The sequence below is a fragment of the Canis lupus genome, chromosome 16 (assembly GCF_048164855.1).
Source record: "Canis lupus baileyi chromosome 16, mCanLup2.hap1, whole genome shotgun sequence".
NCBI classification, from domain to species: Eukaryota; Metazoa; Chordata; class Mammalia; order Carnivora; family Canidae; genus Canis; species Canis lupus.
Window position 1 is genome coordinate 12,722,901 of NC_132853.1, and position 20,464 is coordinate 12,743,364.

A 20,464-nucleotide genomic window follows, 5' to 3' on the forward strand; every position below is an offset into this window, starting at 1 on the left:
CCCAGCAGTAGCAGCGAATCTGCCCGGTCCCCCTGCCTGGCAGTACACCACCCCTCCTGGCACCGTGGAGGTGAAGCCAAGCTTCCACCAAACAGTTGGGCTTGAGGAGGTGCTCCCGGTGGAGCTTCAGCATGGCTCCAACCCCAAAATATCCCCAAATAGCCAGCACTCTGTACAAGGAAACCCGGGGGTGCTAGGATGGCCCTCTGCCCACTGCCCCCTGCAGAGGAGGCCCCACCGGAACCCAGCCCGCCCCAGCCTGCACCCCCCCAGCCACACAGGCTAGAGCTCAGACAGTGCCCCCAGGCGCCCCTCCCAGCCCAATCAGCAGACAGTACCCAGGCCCCAGACTCCTCTCAGACCTTCACCCTGGAATCAGCCCCCCTGACCTGGCCATTGCTTCACCCAGACCTTTCTCGATGTCAGGACAGACCCAGTGGCTATCTGTGGTATGGGCACTGCCCTCCGAAAATGCGCACCCCCCCCCAGCCAGATGCAGCTTCTGTGGGCTCCCTCTCCCTCCCCTAGAAGCCCTGTGGGAGGCCAGCCCTGGACTGAGGAGGAAATGGCCAGATGGAGCGGACGTCCCATGTGAGCTGCTCCCTGGCCTTGCCAGTCCCAGTACCCTGCCACCTCCTGGCCCCAGTGGGAGTGGGTGGAAGAGGAGGAAATGCCACAGAGAGGGCAGTGGCGGTGAATGCTTGCAAGAGCACGTGGCCTTTGCTGTCCTGCCATCAGCTAGGGACATGCCAGGTTTCACCTATCACAGAATGACTGGCTGACAGCCCTGGGGCTCACAGCCCGGCCCAAGGCAGGCCTGGGGCACACAAGGACCCACCTGGCAACGGCTGAAGATGTCTGCGTGGGTGACACACACGTTGAAATGCTTGAGCACGGCCTTCGCCTGCTGCCGGGCCTTGAGGGAACAGTCCACTGAGAGGCAGCACCCAGCCCCGACCTGGGCCCGGAGCTACACAGAAGCATGGTTGCTGAGCTGCAGCCACAGAACCCAAAGCCTCTCCAGCACCCCCTTGCCAGCTCAGCCCCCACTCCCATCAGCCCCATGGTAAGACCCCAAGGAGGGGTGGTCTGAGGGCCAGGCTGAGGCTCCCTGGGAAAGATGAGGCTCAGGTGTGAGCTGTCTTTGGGGCCCTCACCTTGTGGTACGGCAGCCCAGATGTCAAGATGATTCTTCCCTCCTGCCTGGCAACCTGTGTAGGAGGCAGATGGGCAGGTGGGGCAGGTGAGGGGCACCCTAGCCCCCATCTTCCTTAGGCCCCTCCCTGTCTCCCAGAGCTGCCTCGGCCTGGGGCCCGAGCAGCCATCAGGATCCTGCAGCCCATCCTGGGCCACAGCTTTGTTCTATAGATTTGGTCTTAGAATCATACAAACATTTTACATAATTTCAAACAAAAATTTAATTTAAAAGCAACCTCTAAAAATCCAAAGAAGGTGAAACAAATGAACGGCACAGAAAGAAGCATTATGAGGGACGTGAAAGCACAGTAAATCGACCGCATATCTCCAGATACTACGCTACAGACCAAACATCAAGTCCTATAGCGATCCTACTGGTGGTGGTAACACTGGCATTGTACTTGGAAACGTTTGTGTGTGAACTGTGACAAAAACAGCTTATGCTTGGGTTGGGTTGGGTTCAGTGGAGAGAGGTGAGGTCTGAATTAAAGCTAAGGAAATTACCCCATGGCTTCAGTCCTCAATAGAAAGCTTCACTATGAATTTCTTATACGTATACATTGACAAGTATTTCATCACTCTGGCTACCACAAAAGCCCAGAAATAAGACCTAACCCTATAGCCGGGAGCAACCTGTGGCCACACTGGTTTCCAAATAGGTGGAAAGGGGACTGGCGCTTTTTTTGAGAAATAGCTGATTCCAGGGCTAAGGCAGAAAGTTGAATGAAGCAGGAATGTCTCAGTGTGTCAGAAAACAAAGAAATTATCAAAGTCCACAAGTGTCACAGCAAAAGGACTCACAGACTGGAGGGGTAAACCTACAAATGAAGCGACAGCGGTTGTGCACAGAAATGCCAAACAGGGCTGTATCTGGCACACTTCTAAACAATCATTAGTTATCTTTGAAGAATTCAAGAGGCCACTCAAAATTCTAAGAGCTAAAACTATAAAAATTTTAAAAGAAAACATGGCAGGGGAAATGTCATGGCCTTGGATCTGGCAGTGATTTCTTGGACATGGCACCTAAAGCACAGACAACAAAAATAAAAATAGAAAAATTGGGCTTCATGAGAATTAAAAACTCTTGCACATCAGAAGGCACCATCAAAACAGTAAGAAGACAGCCCACAGAGTGAGTGAGAATATTTGCAAATCCTGTGTCCGTTCAGGGATTAATACCCAGAATATAGAAAAAATTCCTACAACACAACAACAAAAAAGCAATTAAATATGGGTAAGGGAAAAAAAAAATATGGGTAAGGGGCTTAACTAGATGCTTCTCCAAAGAAGATGTACGGATGGCCAAGAAGTACATGAAAAGGTGCTCAACGTCACTAATCATTAGAGAAATGCAAATCAAAACCACAAGAGATGCAACTTCACACCTGTTAAGACAACTTTTTTTTTTTTAAAGATTTTATTTATTTATTCATGAGAGATACGCAGAGAGAAGCAGAGACACAGGCAGAGGAAGAAGCAGGCTTCCTGTGGGGAGCCTGATGTGGGGACTCAATCCTGGGACCCCGGGAATCACACCCTGGGCCAAAGGCAGACGCTTAGCCACTGAGCCACCCAGGCATCTGAAGATGGCTTTTTTTTTTTTTTTTTAAAGCAAAATAAGTGTTGGTAAGGATGTAGAGAAATTAAAGCCTTCATGCATTGCTAGGTGTAATAAAGTGCTATATTCACTGTGGAAAACAGTATGGCAGTTTCTCAAAAAGTTATATATATATATATCCATCCAGAACTGAAAGCAAAAATGTGAACAGATACCTGTACACAAGGAGCACAGTAGCATTATTCACACTAGCCAAAATGTGGAAAGAACCCAAGCGTTCCAAGTGTCTATTAACAGATGAATGAATGGGTAAACACATGAATTTATACAGCTTTAAAAAAGAAGGAGGGATCCCTGGGTGGCGCAGCGGTTTGGCGCCTGCCTTTGGCCCAGGGCGCGATTCTGGAGACCCGGGATCAAATCCCACATCAGGCTCCTGGTGCATGGAGCCTGCTTCTCCCTCTGCCTATGTCTCTGCCTCTCTCTCTCTCTCTCTGTGACTATCATAAATAAGTAAAAAATTAAAAAAAAAATAAAATAAAATAAAAAAGAAGGAAATTCTGACACCTGCTACAGTGTGGATGAACTCTGAAGACATCGTGCTGAGTGCAATAATCTGGACACAAAAAGACAAATAGTATGTGATTCTGCATATATGAGATATCCAGAGAAGTCAAATTCATAAAGACAAAGTAGAATGGTGCGTGCCAGGGGCTGGGGATGGGGGCTGGAGAATGATGGTTTAATGGGGATGAAGCCTTTGTTTGGGATGATGAAAAAGTTTTGGAACTAGATAGTGGTGATGGGTACACAACACTGTGATTGCCCTTTTCTAAAAACTTTTTTTAAAAGATTTTATTTATTTATTCATGAGAGACATAGAGAGAGAGGCAGAGACACAGGCAGAGGGAGAAGCAGGCTCCATGCAAGGGGCCTGATGTGGGACTCAATCCCGGGTCTCCAGAATCACGCCCTGAGCCAAAGGCAGATGCACAACCACTGAGCCACCCAGGCGTCCCTGTGATTGCTCTTAATGTTACTAAATTGTATACTTATAGTTAAAACGATCAATGCTTTGTGTATTTTATTATAAAAAATAAGAAAAAAGCAATAAAGCAAGTGGTTATTTTGTTTTGTTTTGTTTTTTTTAATTTATTTTATTTATTTATGATAGGCACACAGTGAGAGAGAGAGGCAGAGACATAGGCAGAGGGAGAAGCAGGCTCCATGCACCAGGAGCCCAATGTGAGATTCAATCCCGGGTCTCCAGGATCACGCCCTGGGCCAAAGGCAGGCGCCAAACCACTGCGCCACCCAGGGATCCCCCAAGTGGTTATTTTGTAGTGAAAACAAATACACATCTATGTGATGAATAAAATAAAATAAATGAACAACTGAAGTAAACGTGAGGAAAGAACCAAATGAGTGGACAGTCAAGAGAAAATACAGACTATCCACACGGAAATGACAAAGGACTGATGGGAAACGTCTCAAAGCAATGACAGACACTAAAAAACAATGTATTATTTTCAAATTTTTGTCAAACTACAATTATCAACCCAGTAACATTCATTTTTACAAGAGAGAAGGCATAGAGATTTTTCAGGGAAAAATAGCCCCCAATGAAAGGATGTAGCAGGGATCCTTGGGTGGCTCACAGGTTTAGCACCACCTTCAGCCCAGGGCGTGATCCTGGGGACCTAGGATCGAGTCCCACATCGGGTTCCCTGCATGGAGCCTGCTTCTCCCTCTGCCTGTGTCTCTGCCTCTCTGTTTCTCTCTGTGTCTCTCATTAATAAATAAATAAAATCTTAAAAAAAAAAAGAAAGGATGTAGCAATAGACGTTCTTTTAGCAAGAAAGAACTTACTTTTTCTTGGAGCAAGCTCTGTGCATATGCACATCCACACATCATAAACTCTTAAAACCATCAAATACATAAAACAAATGTGATAATGTCTAATTTGCAGAATTCAGAAAAATCACACTGTGTCAAAATACTAATAGTTGGGAAAGGAGTAAGAAAGTTGACTTGTGGGGATCCCTGAGTGGCTCAGCAGTTTAGCGTCTGCCTTTGGCCCAGGGTGCGATCCTGGAGTCCTGGGATCAAGTCCCACATCAGGCTCCCGGTATGGAGCCTGCTTCTCCCTCTGCCTGTGTCTCTGCCTCTCTTTCTCTCTATGTCTATCATGAATAAATAAATAAATAAAATCTTAAAGAAAAAAGAAAGTTGACTTGTTCTAAGATCCTCGTATTTAACTTCAGACAATGTTAACTCAAATATAAATGTTAAAATTTCTAGGGTAATTTCTAAAAGAATGGAAGCAGAATTTTTAACTTTCAAGTTAATAGAAAAATAGAACAAAGATAAAAAAAAAGCTACAAGAATGTTAATAAAGGGGAAAAAATAACAGAAAAAGTGGGATCAACAGAAAGCACAAGTCAAAATAGGACAGCTGAACCCAAAGTATATCAGCAGTTACATTAAGTGTAAACAGACTAAACTCATGATCTGAAAAGCAAAGATTGTCAAACTAGACTTTTTTTTACATTCAGCTAGAAATAATTTATAAGAAATATATAATATATAAGGGTAAAAGAAGGTTGAAAGTAAAAAGGTGAGGAATGATATATAAATACTAAGTAGAGAATGCTGGAGAAATGATGTCAATATTAGTTAAAATAGACTTTATGGCAAAAAGCATTATCAGAGCCAAAGAGGCTTACCTCATAATTGTAAAAGATTTCACTCAACAGGAAGAAATAAGAATTTTCAAAATATATGCATATGCACCAAATAACACAATTTCAAAACATATAAAGCGGGATCCCTGGGTGGCGCAGCGGTTTGGCGCCTGCCTTTGGCCCAGGGCGCGATCCTGAAGGCCCGGGATCGAATCCCACGTCGGGCTCCCGGTGCATGGAGCCTGCTTCTCCCTCTGCCTGTGTCTCTGCCTTTCTCTCTCTCTCTCTCTCTCTCTGTGACTATCATAAAATTAAAAAAACAAAAACAAAAACAAAACATATAAAGCAAATTCTGACACTAATATAAGAAGAATTTGATGAACTCACCATCCTAGGGGACTACAGTTCGGAGAATTAAGCAAAAAAAAAACCACAAACAAACAAACAAACAAACAAGATAAAGATTATTTGAGCAGCACATTAATTAAGCTTGATCTACTGAGTGTGTGTGCATGTGTGTGAGAGAGAGATGGAAATAAGCATAATTGGAGGAGAATATGTATCCTTTTATAATCCTCATGGAATATTTAAAAAGGGGGGTCATCTACTTGGCCACAAAGCAAGTCTTCAGAGATCTCTAAATTGGCAGATTATAGACTATGCTGCTTGACTACTATACAGTTAGGTTAGAAATCCATTTTAAAAAGGCAGCTAAAAAGCTCCAAGACTTTAAGCTTTCTGAAATTGAAAAACAGCCTTCTAAGGAACTCTTAAATCAAATAAGTAATTACAATGGGCACTCAAAAGTTATTAGACCTATAAAATAGTAAAAGTACTACATACCAAAACTGATGGAATGCAGTGAAAAATAGCACTTCAAGGAAAAATTTATGGTCTTCAATGTTTACATCATAAAATTTAAAAGGCTAAAAATTAAGGAGCTAAGCACTCTGCTTGGAAATAACCCCAAAAAAAGCAAAAGGAAGGAAATGATAAAGATAAGAGTAGAAATTAATGAGATAGAAAACAAAAATGCAATAGGATCAACAAACCAAATGCTCCCAATTTGAAAGGACTTATTAAATTGACAAATCTCTGCAAGATCAAGAGAAAAGATGGAGCACAAGTATGCACCAGTGAGAGTGGAGTGTGAACAGAGCCACACACCGGGCAGGACTCACAGAGAGAGAATACCAATAGCCGCATGTATCTGGAATGGTGGGCAGGATGGACACATTCCAGAGAAAGACAGAAATTACCAAAAGTGGCTCAAGAAGATGCAGACAGCTAAATGATCCTATAATCATTAGATGGAAGAGAATCAGCCCAAGAAACTCCCTCCTGTCACACATCAGGCCAGGAAGCCCTGCAGGAAGGCAGCCAGCACTGGAGGGGAAGATAATTCAGATGTTCTTCAAAGTTGCAGAGAGAGGGATGGCTCCTCTGCTTGTTTACCCGGAGGCCGGAGGCCAGGAAAGGAGGTGATGGGGGTGGGGGATGCGCTCCTGCTGAGCTGCCCTGGTTCCCAAATAGGACTGTCCAGCCAGAGCCAGCGGTGCAGGAAGCGGGCCACGTGTTGGGCCAGGCGGTTTGACCCAGAAGCGCAGGGGGTCCAGGCTAGAAATGCCAAAGTGGACACACACGAGGGGCCAAGCCCCATGGGCATCCCAGCAGCGGCAGATGTGCACTGTGCCAGGGCTTCTGGGCCCCAGGGATGGGATGAGACCCGTGCCCCTGCCGCTCCCAAGTGACGTCTCCAACTTGGACTGGACGTGACAGGAAGGGCAAAAAGCAGAAGGTTTGGAAAGGAAGGAAGGGAAGTAGCGCCACTCAAGGTGGCACGGCAGTCAGGGGAGCCCTGAGGAGCCCACGCCAGTTCTGCAGGACTGAGGACAGTGGGACAAGGTGTCCAGGGAGTGACCCACGCCGAGGCTGGGTCCCGGGTGAGTTGATGACATGGTACAGGGGCTCGTGGCGAGGTCGCACCCCATGTCCGAGGTGGATGGAGGCCCCAGAATTACAGATGTGTCGCCACCTCCCACGATGCATGGTTGGTGCAGGTCCCAGTGGACCTTTGTACCCACCTGCACTCCCCCCACCCTTTAGATGCCACAATGAATAGCCAAACTCCCCAAGGCACTGGGGGGTACGTGAGCTGAAGTCTGCTAGCACCCGGGTCCCCCCACTCAGCAGCAGGATCGGCACAGAGTCACGCTCAGGCCCGGACTCAGGGCCCCAGGAGCCCCCTGCTTGGGCTGCAAGGACACATGGCCGTGGGCGCTGTGTCTCTGTCTCTTGGGAAAAGCCGTGGCTGCCAGGTGCCTGAGGTTGGCCCTGAGGCTGGGCACATGGGCACCTCTGCTGGGCCAGCGCCAGGACTGCTGATGCCCGGACAGAAGCACAACGCCCCCCCTGAGGCCTGTGAGTCCTCGCACGCAGGCCTGGGTAAGGGCCTTGCGCCGCCCGCCTCCTCACAAGGCCTGGCCCAGAACAAGGTGCCAACAGCTCATGAACAGGAAAAGCGGCTCCACTCTGTTGATCGCCAGGGAAGAGCAACTTAAGTTACGTGAAATAGGATTTCACAGCAACAGGCCTGGCGACATGGTTGGGCTGACACAGGTGGTGACGCCGCCGCAGGAAAGCCTGGGGCTGGCTGCCTGTTCTCTCTGCTCCGAGGTGGCGTCGGGGCGAGCAGAAGCTCTCTGTCCCTCTGCGGCCCAGAGCGGGAAGTGCAGTGCCCACACCCGTTCCTTCCTTTGCCACTTTGCCTGGCTCAGCCAGAGCAGCCAGCTGCTCCCACGTCCTTGTGCCTTTGCTAAGAATGTCCTGGGGCAGTGATGTATGCTCACCCCGCATTCCTCTTCCCACCGGTTCTCAACTACGGGCATCCCGGGCAGGCAATGTGTTGAGTAACTTGCCCCGTTGCCGCAGGGACTGTGGTGATGACTGTCCCATGCCTCATGGTGCAGACCGGAGGGCCAGGCCTAGAGCCCCAGGCCCCATTCAGAGGATGCATCCTGAACGCTGTCCTCTGGAGCCACTTGGGGATCATCGAGTGTGCCAGTGAGTGTTGCCCAGGGCAGTAGCGCCCATCGGAGGCGCAAGGGGGAGCGGGCTGGGCACATCTGCAGTCGGCGGGAACAGTATGGGCCCTGAGTGGTGACCAGCCTGTGGACTTTCTCCTGGGATTCTGGTTCTGCTGGGGGCTGAGGTGTGCAGGGCCGTCCCTGGCCTGATGTAAACCCCTTGCTTTTGTGACACATCAGCTGGTCTGTGTTTCCGCGTCCCACCAGACTGGAATCTCCCATCACCTGATGAGAGCCCTGTCCTCTCCACGTGACTAGAGACGGCAGGAGGCCCCAGGATGTGCCCTGAGCGTGGGGCAGAGAGACTGGCAAGCACCTGATACAGTGCCAGGGAGCTGACCCCTGATGTCCTGGGCCCTTGGCTGCAGACTGTCCTTTCTGCTCCAGAACATGTCTGCCAGTGTGTTAACAGTGCACAAGACGGGAGGTATAAATGGGGCCTTCTTCTGTACAACCTGCTCACTTCCAGACAGCTGTGCGAGGGGACGGGGCAGAGGGGCAGAGAACCCAGAGCAGGTTCCCATGCTCAGCACCCAGCCTGGATCCCATGACCCTGAGATGATGACCTGGGCCAAAATCAGGATGCCTGAGAGTCGGATGCCTGACCCACAGAGCCCCCAGGTGTCCCCAACAACCTGCTTTTGGACAAAACACATAGTTCATCTAATCAGAGGTTTGACATGGAAACATATGACTCAGGGGGGCGTCCATAGAGGAGGACACCAAACAGCCAGGGGGATGCAGGAAGTCCTGCTGCAGAACAAGCCTGAGGGCCCTGCCCCCATGAGGCCACAAAGAAGGTGCCCTAAATGGACACACGTACCCCACTGGCCAGCGAACAAGCATGCAGCCTCCTCCCCTGCAGACCCCAGTGGAAACACAGAATTTGTTAGAGGCTTAGATCAAAGGGCTGAATAGAAATATGTTAAGGGATTTTGGAAACCGCACGGCCGACAGGAGTCCAGGACCAGGACGCGGCCAGGGGCTCACACATCCAGGGCGGGGCGGCCAGACAAGGACCACCCACGAGGGCCGCCTCCTGGGCCTCCAGGGAGGCCTGGGCATCTCTCCCACGACACTTCAGAGTCTGTGTGTTCTGTGCCATGTGGTTCGGCTGCATGTCCCGGACCCCGTGGCTGACCTTTGCTGCCATCCACTCGCAGGCCTCTAGGGCTGGCCAGGCCCCCGTCATAATGCCCCAGCCACGACCCATTCTCAAAGCTCCTTCGTGTCTGCAGCCATGTGCCAGGGCAGTGCCACATTCCCCACAAGCCCAAACATGGCCCTGTGGTGGCCTGGTCGCCATGGCTGCAGGGCTCCCCCTCGGGGCTTACACCAAAATCGAGGTGCTGGCAGCCACGCTCTGGGGTAGAACCCACTTCTGGCTCATGAGGTACTGTCAGGACCCTGGCTCCTTCCCTCCTCCTAGGGGCCCACCCCAGCAATTTAGGGTAATCTCTGTTTCAAGGTCAATCGGTAAGTCATATCTTTAACTGCTGTCAGGCTGTGTGAAGTCACACCTGGGGTAGTTTTAACACCCGAGGTAGGGAGCTAGGCTCCCCTGTGCCTCCTCGCTGGCTCCTCAACTCCTTGACTGATAACCCTGGTCTTGGGTCCTGAGGAGCCCAATTGGCCACCCAGGTCTCAGACCCTCCCCGGTTGGGAAACAGGTGTCCTCTACAGGGACGGGGGCCAGGGTCAGGCTGGGCATGAGCACCCACTTCTCTCTGGATACCAGGACCGGGCCAGCCCACGAGGGGCCAGGCAGGGAGCCCCCCAGCTGTCATGGGCACCAGGGGCTGGCCCAGGAGGTGCGGCTCCAGCCAGGCAGGGCCTGTGTTCTCCCAGCCCTCCCCTCCTTCCGGCACCCAGGGGGCACCAGGCAGCTAGGGCAGGTCCCCCCACTCTGCTGGCTTCAGCTTCCTCACTCATGGGGTCGGCGTGACGAAAACCCGCCTGTGTGTGCTAGAGGGATCAGGGGAGCTGAGCCCCACGTGGCAGCCCCACCTGTGCCCAGGGCACCTCGTGCAGGGAACCGTGGTACCCTCAAGCTGTAGGCCCCTGGCTGGCCGGCAAACCCCACCTCCTGGGGTCCTGGGCCCTGACCTGCAGCCACAGCCAGCCCTCTGGTTAGCTTGAGGATGCTTGCTCACAAGAATGTTTGCAATTATAAAAGAAACCACACATGAACAATGAAAGTGACATTACGGCCATGTCTGTGCTCTTTCGCAGCAGTGTGACTCGGAAGGCCAGGGCCAGAAGCAGCCAGGTGACCGTCTGCAGCAGGGGGACTATGGGCCACCCCTACATGGAGCGCGACGTGGTCATGAAAAGGAGAGAGACACACACGCACACAATAGACATGAGCCCAGAAACACGGTGCTGAGTGAACGACGCCAGCCATGCAGAGACCACCACACGGACAGACACACAGAAGCCGTGGCCAGGCTGCACGGGGCGGAGGCCGATGGTATGTGAGCTGCATGTGAGTTCTGTTGCCACAAACCCGTGAAAGAGTTTTCCATTTACATTCAAACCCCTGAGTCCTGGGACTCCCCCAACCCCCTGCCCAGATTTTCTCCATGGCCCTGGAGCCGGGAGTCCCCACAAGTTGGCTCTGGCCTTCTGTGCAGTGTCCCCAGTGGCCTCAGGACAGAGGCTGGGGGTGGGGGCAGGCACACCCCCAAAGAGCCGGGAGGGTCACAGCTGGCAGACACCCAGGGGTGTCCCGGGCCCACCCTGCAGCTGCAGACGCAGCTCCTGCCCCCAGGACAGGAAGACAGAAGAGCCCTGAGCCCTGGTGGGGGTGGGGGGCACAGACCCGGCACGCTCACCTCTGCCGCCCTGCGGTGGTCATCATCGGTGCCCAGTGCCAGCACGTCCACGCCCAGACAGCGCAGGCTCCGGGCTAGTCCCTGCAGCATGTTGTCGCACACCACACGGAAGGCCCTGGCTGGGACTCCTGGGGCCATGTCCTCTTTGGCTGCAGGCTCCTGCAAGGTGGCTTGGTTCAGCAGTCCACGCCCCCCCCCCCCCCCCCCGCCCCATCCCTGAGTGCCCAGTGCTCAGCCCTTTCTTTTTTTTTTAAACTTTGAAAAGAATCTTGAGTGGTATGTTCTCTATGCAGATGAACGAAATGGGCCCCCAGTACGGCCTCCACATGTTTCCTGGGGGCGGGGGGCTCGGGAGCCACACAGTTTGTGCCACACTCTGCCCTGGACCTGGGTGGGAGCATGTGAGACCTGGTGTGGGGACAGGGCCGTGTCGGGCTTGTCCTCCAGGACACTGACCGCTGCCCTGCCTCCCTTCTCTCCAGGCAGGGACCTGGGCCCCCTTGTAAGCTGCTGGCCTGCCTCAGCACAGCCCTCCCCTTGTAAGGCCCTTGTTTTAAGGACAGTGACCCTCCCTGAAATTGGGAGCAAAGGGACCCTGAGGGGCTTCGCTCACCTGCCAGGCCAAGGCTGGGGCCACCTGCAGGCGGGGCAGCTCCTGGGGCCCTGACCTCTCGCTGTGTCCTGGCCTCAGGCTTTTGGCCAGGTCTTCAGACAGGGAGAAGCTGGCAGGTTCTCTGCACAGAGTCTGGTACACCTCCAGCAGGCAGTAGGCATCAGCAGCTGGGGTTGGCATGGGTCAGCCTCAGCCCCCAGAGTATGGGGCATGGGGTGTGGGGGAAGGGAGGGCATGCACACCTGCATAAACCAGCTGCTCCTCACTCAGCGGGCGCCGATCCCAGTTGGAGAGCTGCTGTGCCTTGTCCAGGGGCCGGCCCAGCACCTGCTGCACCAGGAGGCTGAGGCCTCGCAGACCCCTGGCCTCACCCCTACCTAGAGCTGGCATGTCTGCTATTCGCATCTGCCAAGACAGAAGCCCTCGAGGGTGAGAGGCCTGCCTTGGAGAATGGATGGCCATCATTCACACCGTCACTGTCTCACATGGTGGCCCTGTCCTGGGGAAGGCCCTTGACCCTTCCTGGTAACCTGTGCACGGAAAAAGGGGCACAGACAGCCTGGGCAGGCAGTACAGGGGGGCCTTGTGGCCACGGTGACCTGTCCACAGCTCTGGGGTTACCATCTGAGCCCCCAAAACTACGTGCTGAGAACTAAGAGGGATCCAAAGCAGGGCTGGTTCTGGGGAAAGCATGGGGACACATGGTGACACTCCCTCCCACGGAGCCTGGTGACTGGTGGCCGATGCAAAGGTGCTTTCAGGCCACGATCATGTCTTGACCCACAGACGCCTACCAGCCTGTGGTGAAGAACCCCGTCCTGGTCCCCATCCCTGTCCACTGACCTGCCTATGCACCTGCAGCAGGTCTAGGCCGCCCCGCAGCTGCTTCTCCACATGAGCCAGGGTGGGGCAGGAAGCACCCAGGCTCCGAAGGTCCCCTGCCATCCCATAACCTGCAGGGAAGGCCGTCAGTGGGATGGACACCTGAGGACAGGGCCCTGGCCTTGCCCCAGCACCCTCCCACTGGCGGGCGAGGGCTTTGCTTACCTAGCTTCGTGATGGAGGGATCAGAGAGGAGCTGGGACACCAGCCTACAGAAGGCCTGAGACGCCTGGCCTCCTGTTGGCTGTGAGAGCAGAGGCAGGTCCAGCAGGAACACACGGCCCCCCACCGCCACCTGCATGATTGATGCCTGGGGCCGGCCCCCTGTGCCAAACGAGGGTCGCCACTCCAGGTCCACACCGACCACCTGGCCAGGCTGTAGAGAGCTGGTGTGAACAGGTGAGGCCCACCTGGGGCTGCGGGGCTGTGGCCGAAGGCACGGCCAGCCTGCCCCCCGACCTCAAGGATGAAGCTGAGGCGAGGGAATCTCAGTTGGGAAGGCTTGACCAGCCCTGTGGGATCCTTCATGACCGGGGCTGGGCCTGTGCCCTGGTTGCCCCTCGTGCCACACGGAAGGAGTCAGAGCACCTGCACCCTCAGGCCAAGAGCCCAACCCTGGCACAGGCAGGTGTGGAGATGTTACAGGTGGGGGGCCGCTGCCAAGTGCCCGGGGCAGGCACCCGATACTTGCAGCTGGGCCTTCAGAGTGGGCTGGTATGCGTGCCCTGCTCTGCATGGGTGTCTGGAGGGGGGGGGGGCACGGTGGACGTCCAGGCCTGGTGGGGCCTGGTGTGGACAAAGTCCCTGGAGCCAGCCACGAACCTGCAGGAGCTCCGCCTCATGCCGGGCCAAGTCCTCCCAAGAGGCCAGGAAGTGGATGTCCTCCCTGCTGATGGGCGGCTGGTAGTAACCATCCCTTCTGTCTTCCAGAGGTGCCTCGGCCCTCCTGGAAGGAGAGAGGCTGTGGCACCACCACCCGCCCCCTGCTTCCTGGCCAGGCCAGGCCCAGAGCAGACCTCAGTGGGGCAGGGCAGCTCTGGGTCCTCGGGATCCCGCTTTCATGCTCCCCTTCCCCGACTGCAGACTGTGGGTGTCTTGGGCCAGGTGCTGGGCCTGGCTGTGGGCTCTGGTCAGGAGGGGCACCTGCCTCCTGGGCTCTGTAATGTCTGTGTCCCAGGAGCAGGAACATATGTCCCCTTCTTCCCTGACTGCTGACATCCATGACTCATGGGCCCTTCCCAAGGGGTGGGGGGCGTGCGCTTTCCCCTCACCAGCCTCATGAGCTGGGATGCTCACCGCTCCTGGAGCTTGAGCCGGCGGAGCTCTGTAGCCACAGGGGCCGACAGCCGCTCCTCGGGCAGTGAGAGGTCCAGGGCACACTGGGCAGCTGCGGCCTTGTTGTCGGGAGAGGCCAGCAGCCGAAGCAGCTCCTCCTGCAGCCACTCGTCCTGCCCAACCAGGCACTGGGGGACAGATGGGTGCGCTGGACTGCTTGGCTCTGCCCCGAGGGGCTGCAACAGTCCTGATAGCCCCTAGACCTCTGGCGGAGGCTGCTCTCTGAAGGAGGGCCGCAGAAGCCCCCACAATGGAGCTCTGTGCTGACCAAGCTGTCGTACAAGGGCCCTGCGCGTGGTGGGGCTGGAGGGTCCTATGTCCACAGCCGCCTGACTGCCTGGCCCCAGGCTCCCCATGTCCAAGTCCCAGGCCCTCTCTGGTCCTGTCCCCAGACCTGAGACTGGTACTGTCTTTCTAGAACGGTGCCTGGCCCTGCTCCTTCTCCACCCTTGAAGGGTAGGGCCTGCTCCTGACCTGAGGCTGTTCACACCTCAGGCCACTCACCCCCACCCTTGGGCTGCCAACATGCTCAGGGGAAGGTGGGGCCATGGGACCGTCCTGCATCCCCAGTCCACAGGGTGGACGCAGGAGGAGTGGAACCCATGTGGCCCACAGGCATCCCACCCATGTCCAGGCCCAGCCACCTGTACCAGTAGGGCTCCAAAGGAGGGTCCCCATCTTGGCTGAGTCCTTGAGCCCATAGGGTCAGAGGCTGCGGTGAGTCGGGTGGGGGGCCAGGACCCCACCCTCCCCGGGACTCTGAGACTCTTGTCCTCCGGATTTCTGACCCCAGGGGCCTCCATGTGCTCTGAGGAGCCCCTGCCGGGTCCAGGCAGGGCCCCCTCCCAGGGATTCTGTCCCCCAAGTAGCCTCAGGCCATCCGCTTCCCGCAGGCTGCGGGTTCCCACGTGGACGACAATATGTGGAAACCCCTCCACATTCTTCAGGATGTCCGCTGCCCTTCCGGCTGCCTCAGCCTTGGCACCCAGGGGGGACCAGCCTTCCGGGCCTTCCCCGGGGGTCCACGTTCCTCTCTGGTGACTCACCACTCACCTCACACACCCATCACTCCCGGAGGGGGGGGGCAGCTCAGTGCTGCCCCCGGCTGGATGCCACTCAGGACACCAGCCACCAGACTATTCATCCAGAAGGGACAGGCCCCCGCCCCACTAACTGGCCCATGGCTCTGAGGCATGTTACACTTGGGATCCTGTGCTGCCCCCTTCTTCCGAAGCTCTCCACCCAGGGCCAGAGGCAGCGCGGTGTCCATGATGAGCCCCACCTCCAGCCTGGCCTGAGGGACAGAAGCTCCTAGATGGTCCCATCCAGGCTGCTGTCCTGCTGGGTTCTGCGGCCCCCAGAACCCAGGTGTGGCTGTGCAGTCCAACCCTGTCTAGGTCCCTGCATCACCCCAAGGGGCGGCTGCCTCCTTCTAGGGGCCCGGGCTCACCTCTCGCCAGGCCTCCGGGGGCCCAGAGGTACGGGCAAGGACAGTGTTCAAAGATGGTCTAGAATATTCCCTCAGTGAACACCGTGGAACCTCCAACAAAGTGCGCCTCCCCCACCACTGGGGGGCTCTGTACACTAACGGAGCGTCCAGGATCCCTGGCCACTCTGGCCCTGCCTCACCTGGGGGTCCTCACACGAAGCCCAGTCCCTCAGCATCTGCCTCTTGCACCCTCCAAGAGGGGTGGGCAGACCCAAGGTCTGTGTCTGAGTCCTGGTCAAGGTGCGGCATCTATGCTGGGAGGGGAGAAGCCTTCTATCTATACTGCCTGCTCTGCAACCTCCCAGGGACATCAGAGGAGTGGAGCCAGCCGCGGGCCGATGTGAAAGCTGCCTGGGCCTGCAGACGTGGTCCATGTGCACACACACTGTCTTAGGGCCGCCTGTCCCCCAGGCCCTCCCCCGGGTCTGCACCCCCAGCTTGTGCCCGGGAAGCCCCAGGGGCACGGTGGGCATGGACAGACTCACCTGCACATGGTCAGTCCAGTTCTCCTGGGACATGCTTCCCTGCAAAAGTGAGCACCAAGGTGACCTTTCCTAGTGATAGCCCCAGGAGCCGGAGAGCACCTCACTCGGAGCCCCCCACCTGCCACAGCCTGGCATACCCACCTCTACAAGCCGCTTATAGCACAGGTAGCGCAGAGTGGCCAGGCGCCGCTGGGTGACAACGTTGGGGCACAGTGCTGTTGAGAAAAGGCAGGACTTGGGGTCAGGGCTGGGAGCAGGGTCAGTGGGCTCCAACCCATGGTCTCCCCACAGGCGGCCTGCCCTCCCCGCCTCAAGCCTCTTCAGGGGTCTCCTGGAGCCCCCACCTCTGCACAGGGGACAAGGGACAGTGTGCTGTCTCTCCAGGTGCCGCTCCAGCTTCTCCCTGGGTAGGACCCTTCAGAGGTGTCTCATTTCTGCATTTCTCCCCCTGAAAGGTGAGCCCATCAGGAAGAGCCGTCTTGCTTGTTTGTTTACAAAGTGATGCTTACCCGTTAGCCTCACTCCCAGGAAGGGCAGCCATCCATCCACCTGGCCAGCCATCCAGCCATCTGGCTACTGCCCCTCCCTCCTAAGGCCAGCTGTCCTGGAAGCCTGGCAGGGTGGATGGCATGCTGACCACAGGACAGTTGGGGGCCTGGTCTTCCAAGGACCTGGCCAGGACCCTCTCACAGTGTGGCTGTCCTGCTAGCACCCCACACCCAGCACCGGGGAGCAGCCTTGTGGCTGGGTCGCTGTCCAGCCACCCTGGAGGTCAATGCTGCCCAGAGGTTGGGGCTTGCAAAGGAAGGCCAGTTACTCTTCAGACTGGTGATGGGGGGCTCTCCCTCCTCCTTCTTGCTGAGGACCTGAGGGTTCCAGACCGCAGGAGGCCACTCAGGGGTCTGGGACAACATTGCAGGGTGAAGTGGACAAAGCCTGAGGAAGGGGGGGAACAAACGAGGAAAGGAGCTATGGGCACTCCCCAGGCAGGGCATAGAGTAGCTAACGCATTCCTGCAGGAGCCATTCACCCTCAGACCTTTCAGAAACTTAAAGGATCTGAAGCATCACTTGGCTGGGGGGATACTTGTCAGAGTGCCTTGGCGATACAGTGTCACATCCACACACAGGACTCAGTTGCAGCCTGGCTGCTGGTCCAGACCTGAGCACAGAGCCTTAAGGCTAGAGGCATAGGAAGCCAAGCCCAACCACCTGATACATGCTCACCACCTGAAAATGCCACAGAATTCAAACAATCCAAACCGTATCCTGCTGACTCATCTGTGTTAGAACACCGGTGCCTAGGACAGGCACACAGGTGACCCCAGGTGCCCCTGTGCCAGGGACAGGGGTCCCTGGGGGGGGTGTTCCCTACTTGGTGCTCAACACAGTGCTCCAGCTTCCCACGTGCAGGGGCAGGTGGCCCACACTCCAGACCTCCTCCCAGTGCCTCAGACCCTGGCACCCCCAGAGGTCTTTGGTGCCGGGACCCTCCTTGGACCTTCTGCACCTAAACTCCACTGTTGGTTTTACTCTGCAGCTCAAGGTGGCTCCTTCCCACAGTGGCTTTCCCGGTGCCTCAGGAGTCCCACCAGTTGGCCAGTCTCCTGGACTCGGCCCATATGTGTCAGGTGGGGACCCCAGCCACTGTCAGTACAGCCTGCAGCTCCTTGTTCCTAGATGCCCTGACCAATGTGCACCACCAGCTTGCGGGCACCCACATACCTTCCTGCTTCTCCCATGTGTGCACCACTTGCCACCATGGGGGCTGCTGAAAATCACAAATCAAAACCTCTTGGTGATGTGCTCCTATCTTTGCAAAAGCCCCCAAGAGTGCTCTCCTTTATGGAGGAGGCGCCTCATCCAAGGGCCAGAGAAGCTACATAATTTCTCTAGAGCGGCAGAAGCAAACATGACGACACTTAAACCTCCAAGTGACACAGAGAAACCAGTCACGACCAGAGATGGTGGTGAAATGTGGATATAGACCATAAAACAACCGTGACCAACACACCCAGAGAAAAAGACAAAATCAGAAATGCGTTCAAGCATCATGAAGCCATATAAGGTGAAATAGCAGAAGTGAAGAATAGTGAAGAAGAACCACATTACAACTTCTGGAGCTAGATCCAACAATCGAAATGCAAATGAGGGCTGTGTCTTGTGGTTTGGTGGACACAGACAAGGAGAGGCTCAGTGAGGCGGGAAAGCACCTGACAAGGAAGCCATGGGATAGCTATGGCTCATGGATGGTGTGGGGAGAGGGTGAACACGCACTCAGGGGTCGGACAGCAGGGCAGCAAAGTGGGAGAAACAATACTTAAGGAGATCATGCCTGCCGATCTTCCAGAACCAAGTGAAGACAGCAGTCCACAGGTTCAAACAGCCTAACACACACCAAGCAAAATAAATACAAAGAAAACCTGTAATGAGTCTCCTCACAGTGAGACCACAGAACATCAGAGACAAAGAGATGACCCTAAAAATAGTCAAAGTGGGGGGAAAAAAGAGAGAGAGAGAGATTCCTTTCAGAGACAAGAAGTTAAGATTTCTTCCTAAGCACACATCTTGACCCAAAAGACTGACATCACACAGCATGGTCTCTGATCACAGTGAGATTAGGAGCCCCCACCAGAAACATGACTAGAAGTCACACAGTTTGGAAACTAAGAAATACATTTCTAATGAGCCCATCAGCAAAGAAAACCACAACAGAAACTTGAAAACATCTAAAGCTGCACCATAATGGAAATAACATCTATTGAAACTTGGGGAATATTTTAAGAGGAAAGAGGGCTTCATGTTTAGCCTGCTGGGCGGAAGGGGCGGGGGGACCAAAAGCTAAAAAGCCAAAGCAGACAAACGTAAGCCAGGATGAACAAGTGGCATCCCATCAACTACGAATCAGCTTCTGCGTGGCAAGACTGACAGGTGACATAGGGCATGGGGGGAAACATTCGCCCAGCACCTATCTGATGAAAGGTGAGCATTCAGAAGGGACAAGGAACTCCTGCAACAAGAGCAAAAAACCCCCAAATAACCTGATTTTAAAACAGGCACAGGAACTGATTAGACATTTTCTGAAGAAGACATCCTGACAGCCAACAGGCACACGCCATGGCCAAATGCAGCACCAATGACCAGGGAACACACATGGCCATCATTCCAGCAAAGCTGGGACACGGGAGGGCAGGGCAGGGCAGGGCAGGGCAGGGGGCCAGCATCTCAGTTGGTCCAGGGCCCGTGGTGGGCAGGCGCTGGGCCTGCGGGTCCCACTCACCTGGGTCCAGGCCATGCCGTTCTAGCAGACTCAGGACCTGCTGACTCAGCGCTCTGGGACTCAGCCTCTCCAACCTCGGGGACATCACCTGCGGGTGCTGCCTGCAGGGACACAGACACGTCTCTGGGCTGGCAATGACTTTCTTTTTAAAATGAATACATTTATGACTTGTATTTCTGTCAGGGTCACACATGCACACACAGAGGTCAAGATGCAGGTGATTCCACGAGAACCACCCACAGGAAGCACGGTACGTTACTGTCTCACCTGCTCCAGACACCTGCATGTCAATTTTGTCCCGTCTAGTATCTGCCTCTGTGTTTCCAAGTAACATACTCGCACGTGATCTCTTGGTTGTTCGGTTTCAGGTGTTTCACAGGGACGTCTCACCATGGGAGGCATTTGGCTGTCACCCCCTACCTGGCGTCTGCAATCCACCCAAGTCAGGACACACCATGCCTGTGACAGTCTGGTGAGCAGGCCAACACAGTCAGCGCAGGCCACGCTCCCGTTCTCTTTGGGGTAATATTTGTCTGTTTTTATCACCTCCTCAGTTTCTAGACCTGAGGGAGGACCTGGCCAGCCCCTTCATGAGTGCATGAGGAGGTGGGGCCTCCTCACCCTGCTGGCTGCGCACAGCACACCTGCAGAAGTAGCTGGACATGGCGCCCACCCGAGGTCAGTAGTCAGCTCCATGCTAGTGGGGGGTTCAGTTGAGTGGATACGTTGTAGTTGAAAGAGCTCTCCCTCAGCTGGGGGCAGGTGGTGCTCCGGGAACCCCATCCGGTGTCTGCTCGCCCAGGGTCTGCAGTGTAGGTCTCACCCACTCCGGCTGCCCAGCACCACCTGCTAGGCCTGGCTCCCTGTCCTCTGTCCTGGGCACCTGGGGGGTGAGCCCCTCCTTATTTTTTTTCCTGGGGTTCCCATTATTTAGATGTTAGGCCTTGACAGTATCTCTAATTTTTCTTTTAATCATTTCTGATTTTCTTTTTCTTTTTTCTCTCTGATTTTCATTCTGTTCA

The 20,464-nt window shown here is 54.8% G+C and overlaps 1 protein-coding gene across 19 annotated transcripts in view; it reads right to left on the bottom strand.

Moving 5' to 3' along the window:
- EXD3 (exonuclease 3'-5' domain containing 3) overlaps nt 1-20,464 on the bottom strand; it is an 81,978-nt gene that overhangs the window by 17,684 nt on the left and 43,830 nt on the right. For 18 of the 19 annotated variants that reach the window (XM_072778938.1, XM_072778922.1, XM_072778920.1 and 15 more), the window contains 12 exons: nt 19,443-19,543; nt 16,305-16,378; nt 16,164-16,202; nt 14,151-14,317; nt 13,677-13,800; nt 13,020-13,230; nt 12,816-12,925; nt 12,215-12,377; nt 11,973-12,139; nt 11,360-11,518; nt 1,158-1,211; nt 839-970 (listed from right to left, as the gene is read on the bottom strand). In XM_072778938.1, the coding sequence (XP_072635039.1) occupies nt 839-970; nt 1,158-1,211; nt 11,360-11,518; nt 11,973-12,139; nt 12,215-12,377; nt 12,816-12,925; nt 13,020-13,230; nt 13,677-13,800; nt 14,151-14,317; nt 16,164-16,202; nt 16,305-16,378; nt 19,443-19,543 (1,501 nt within the window). The remainder of the gene's footprint in view (nt 1-838; nt 971-1,157; nt 1,212-11,359; nt 11,519-11,972; nt 12,140-12,214; nt 12,378-12,815; nt 12,926-13,019; nt 13,231-13,676; nt 13,801-14,150; nt 14,318-16,163; nt 16,203-16,304; nt 16,379-19,442; nt 19,544-20,464) is intronic. The other variant, XM_072778925.1, reaches the window with a different exon arrangement.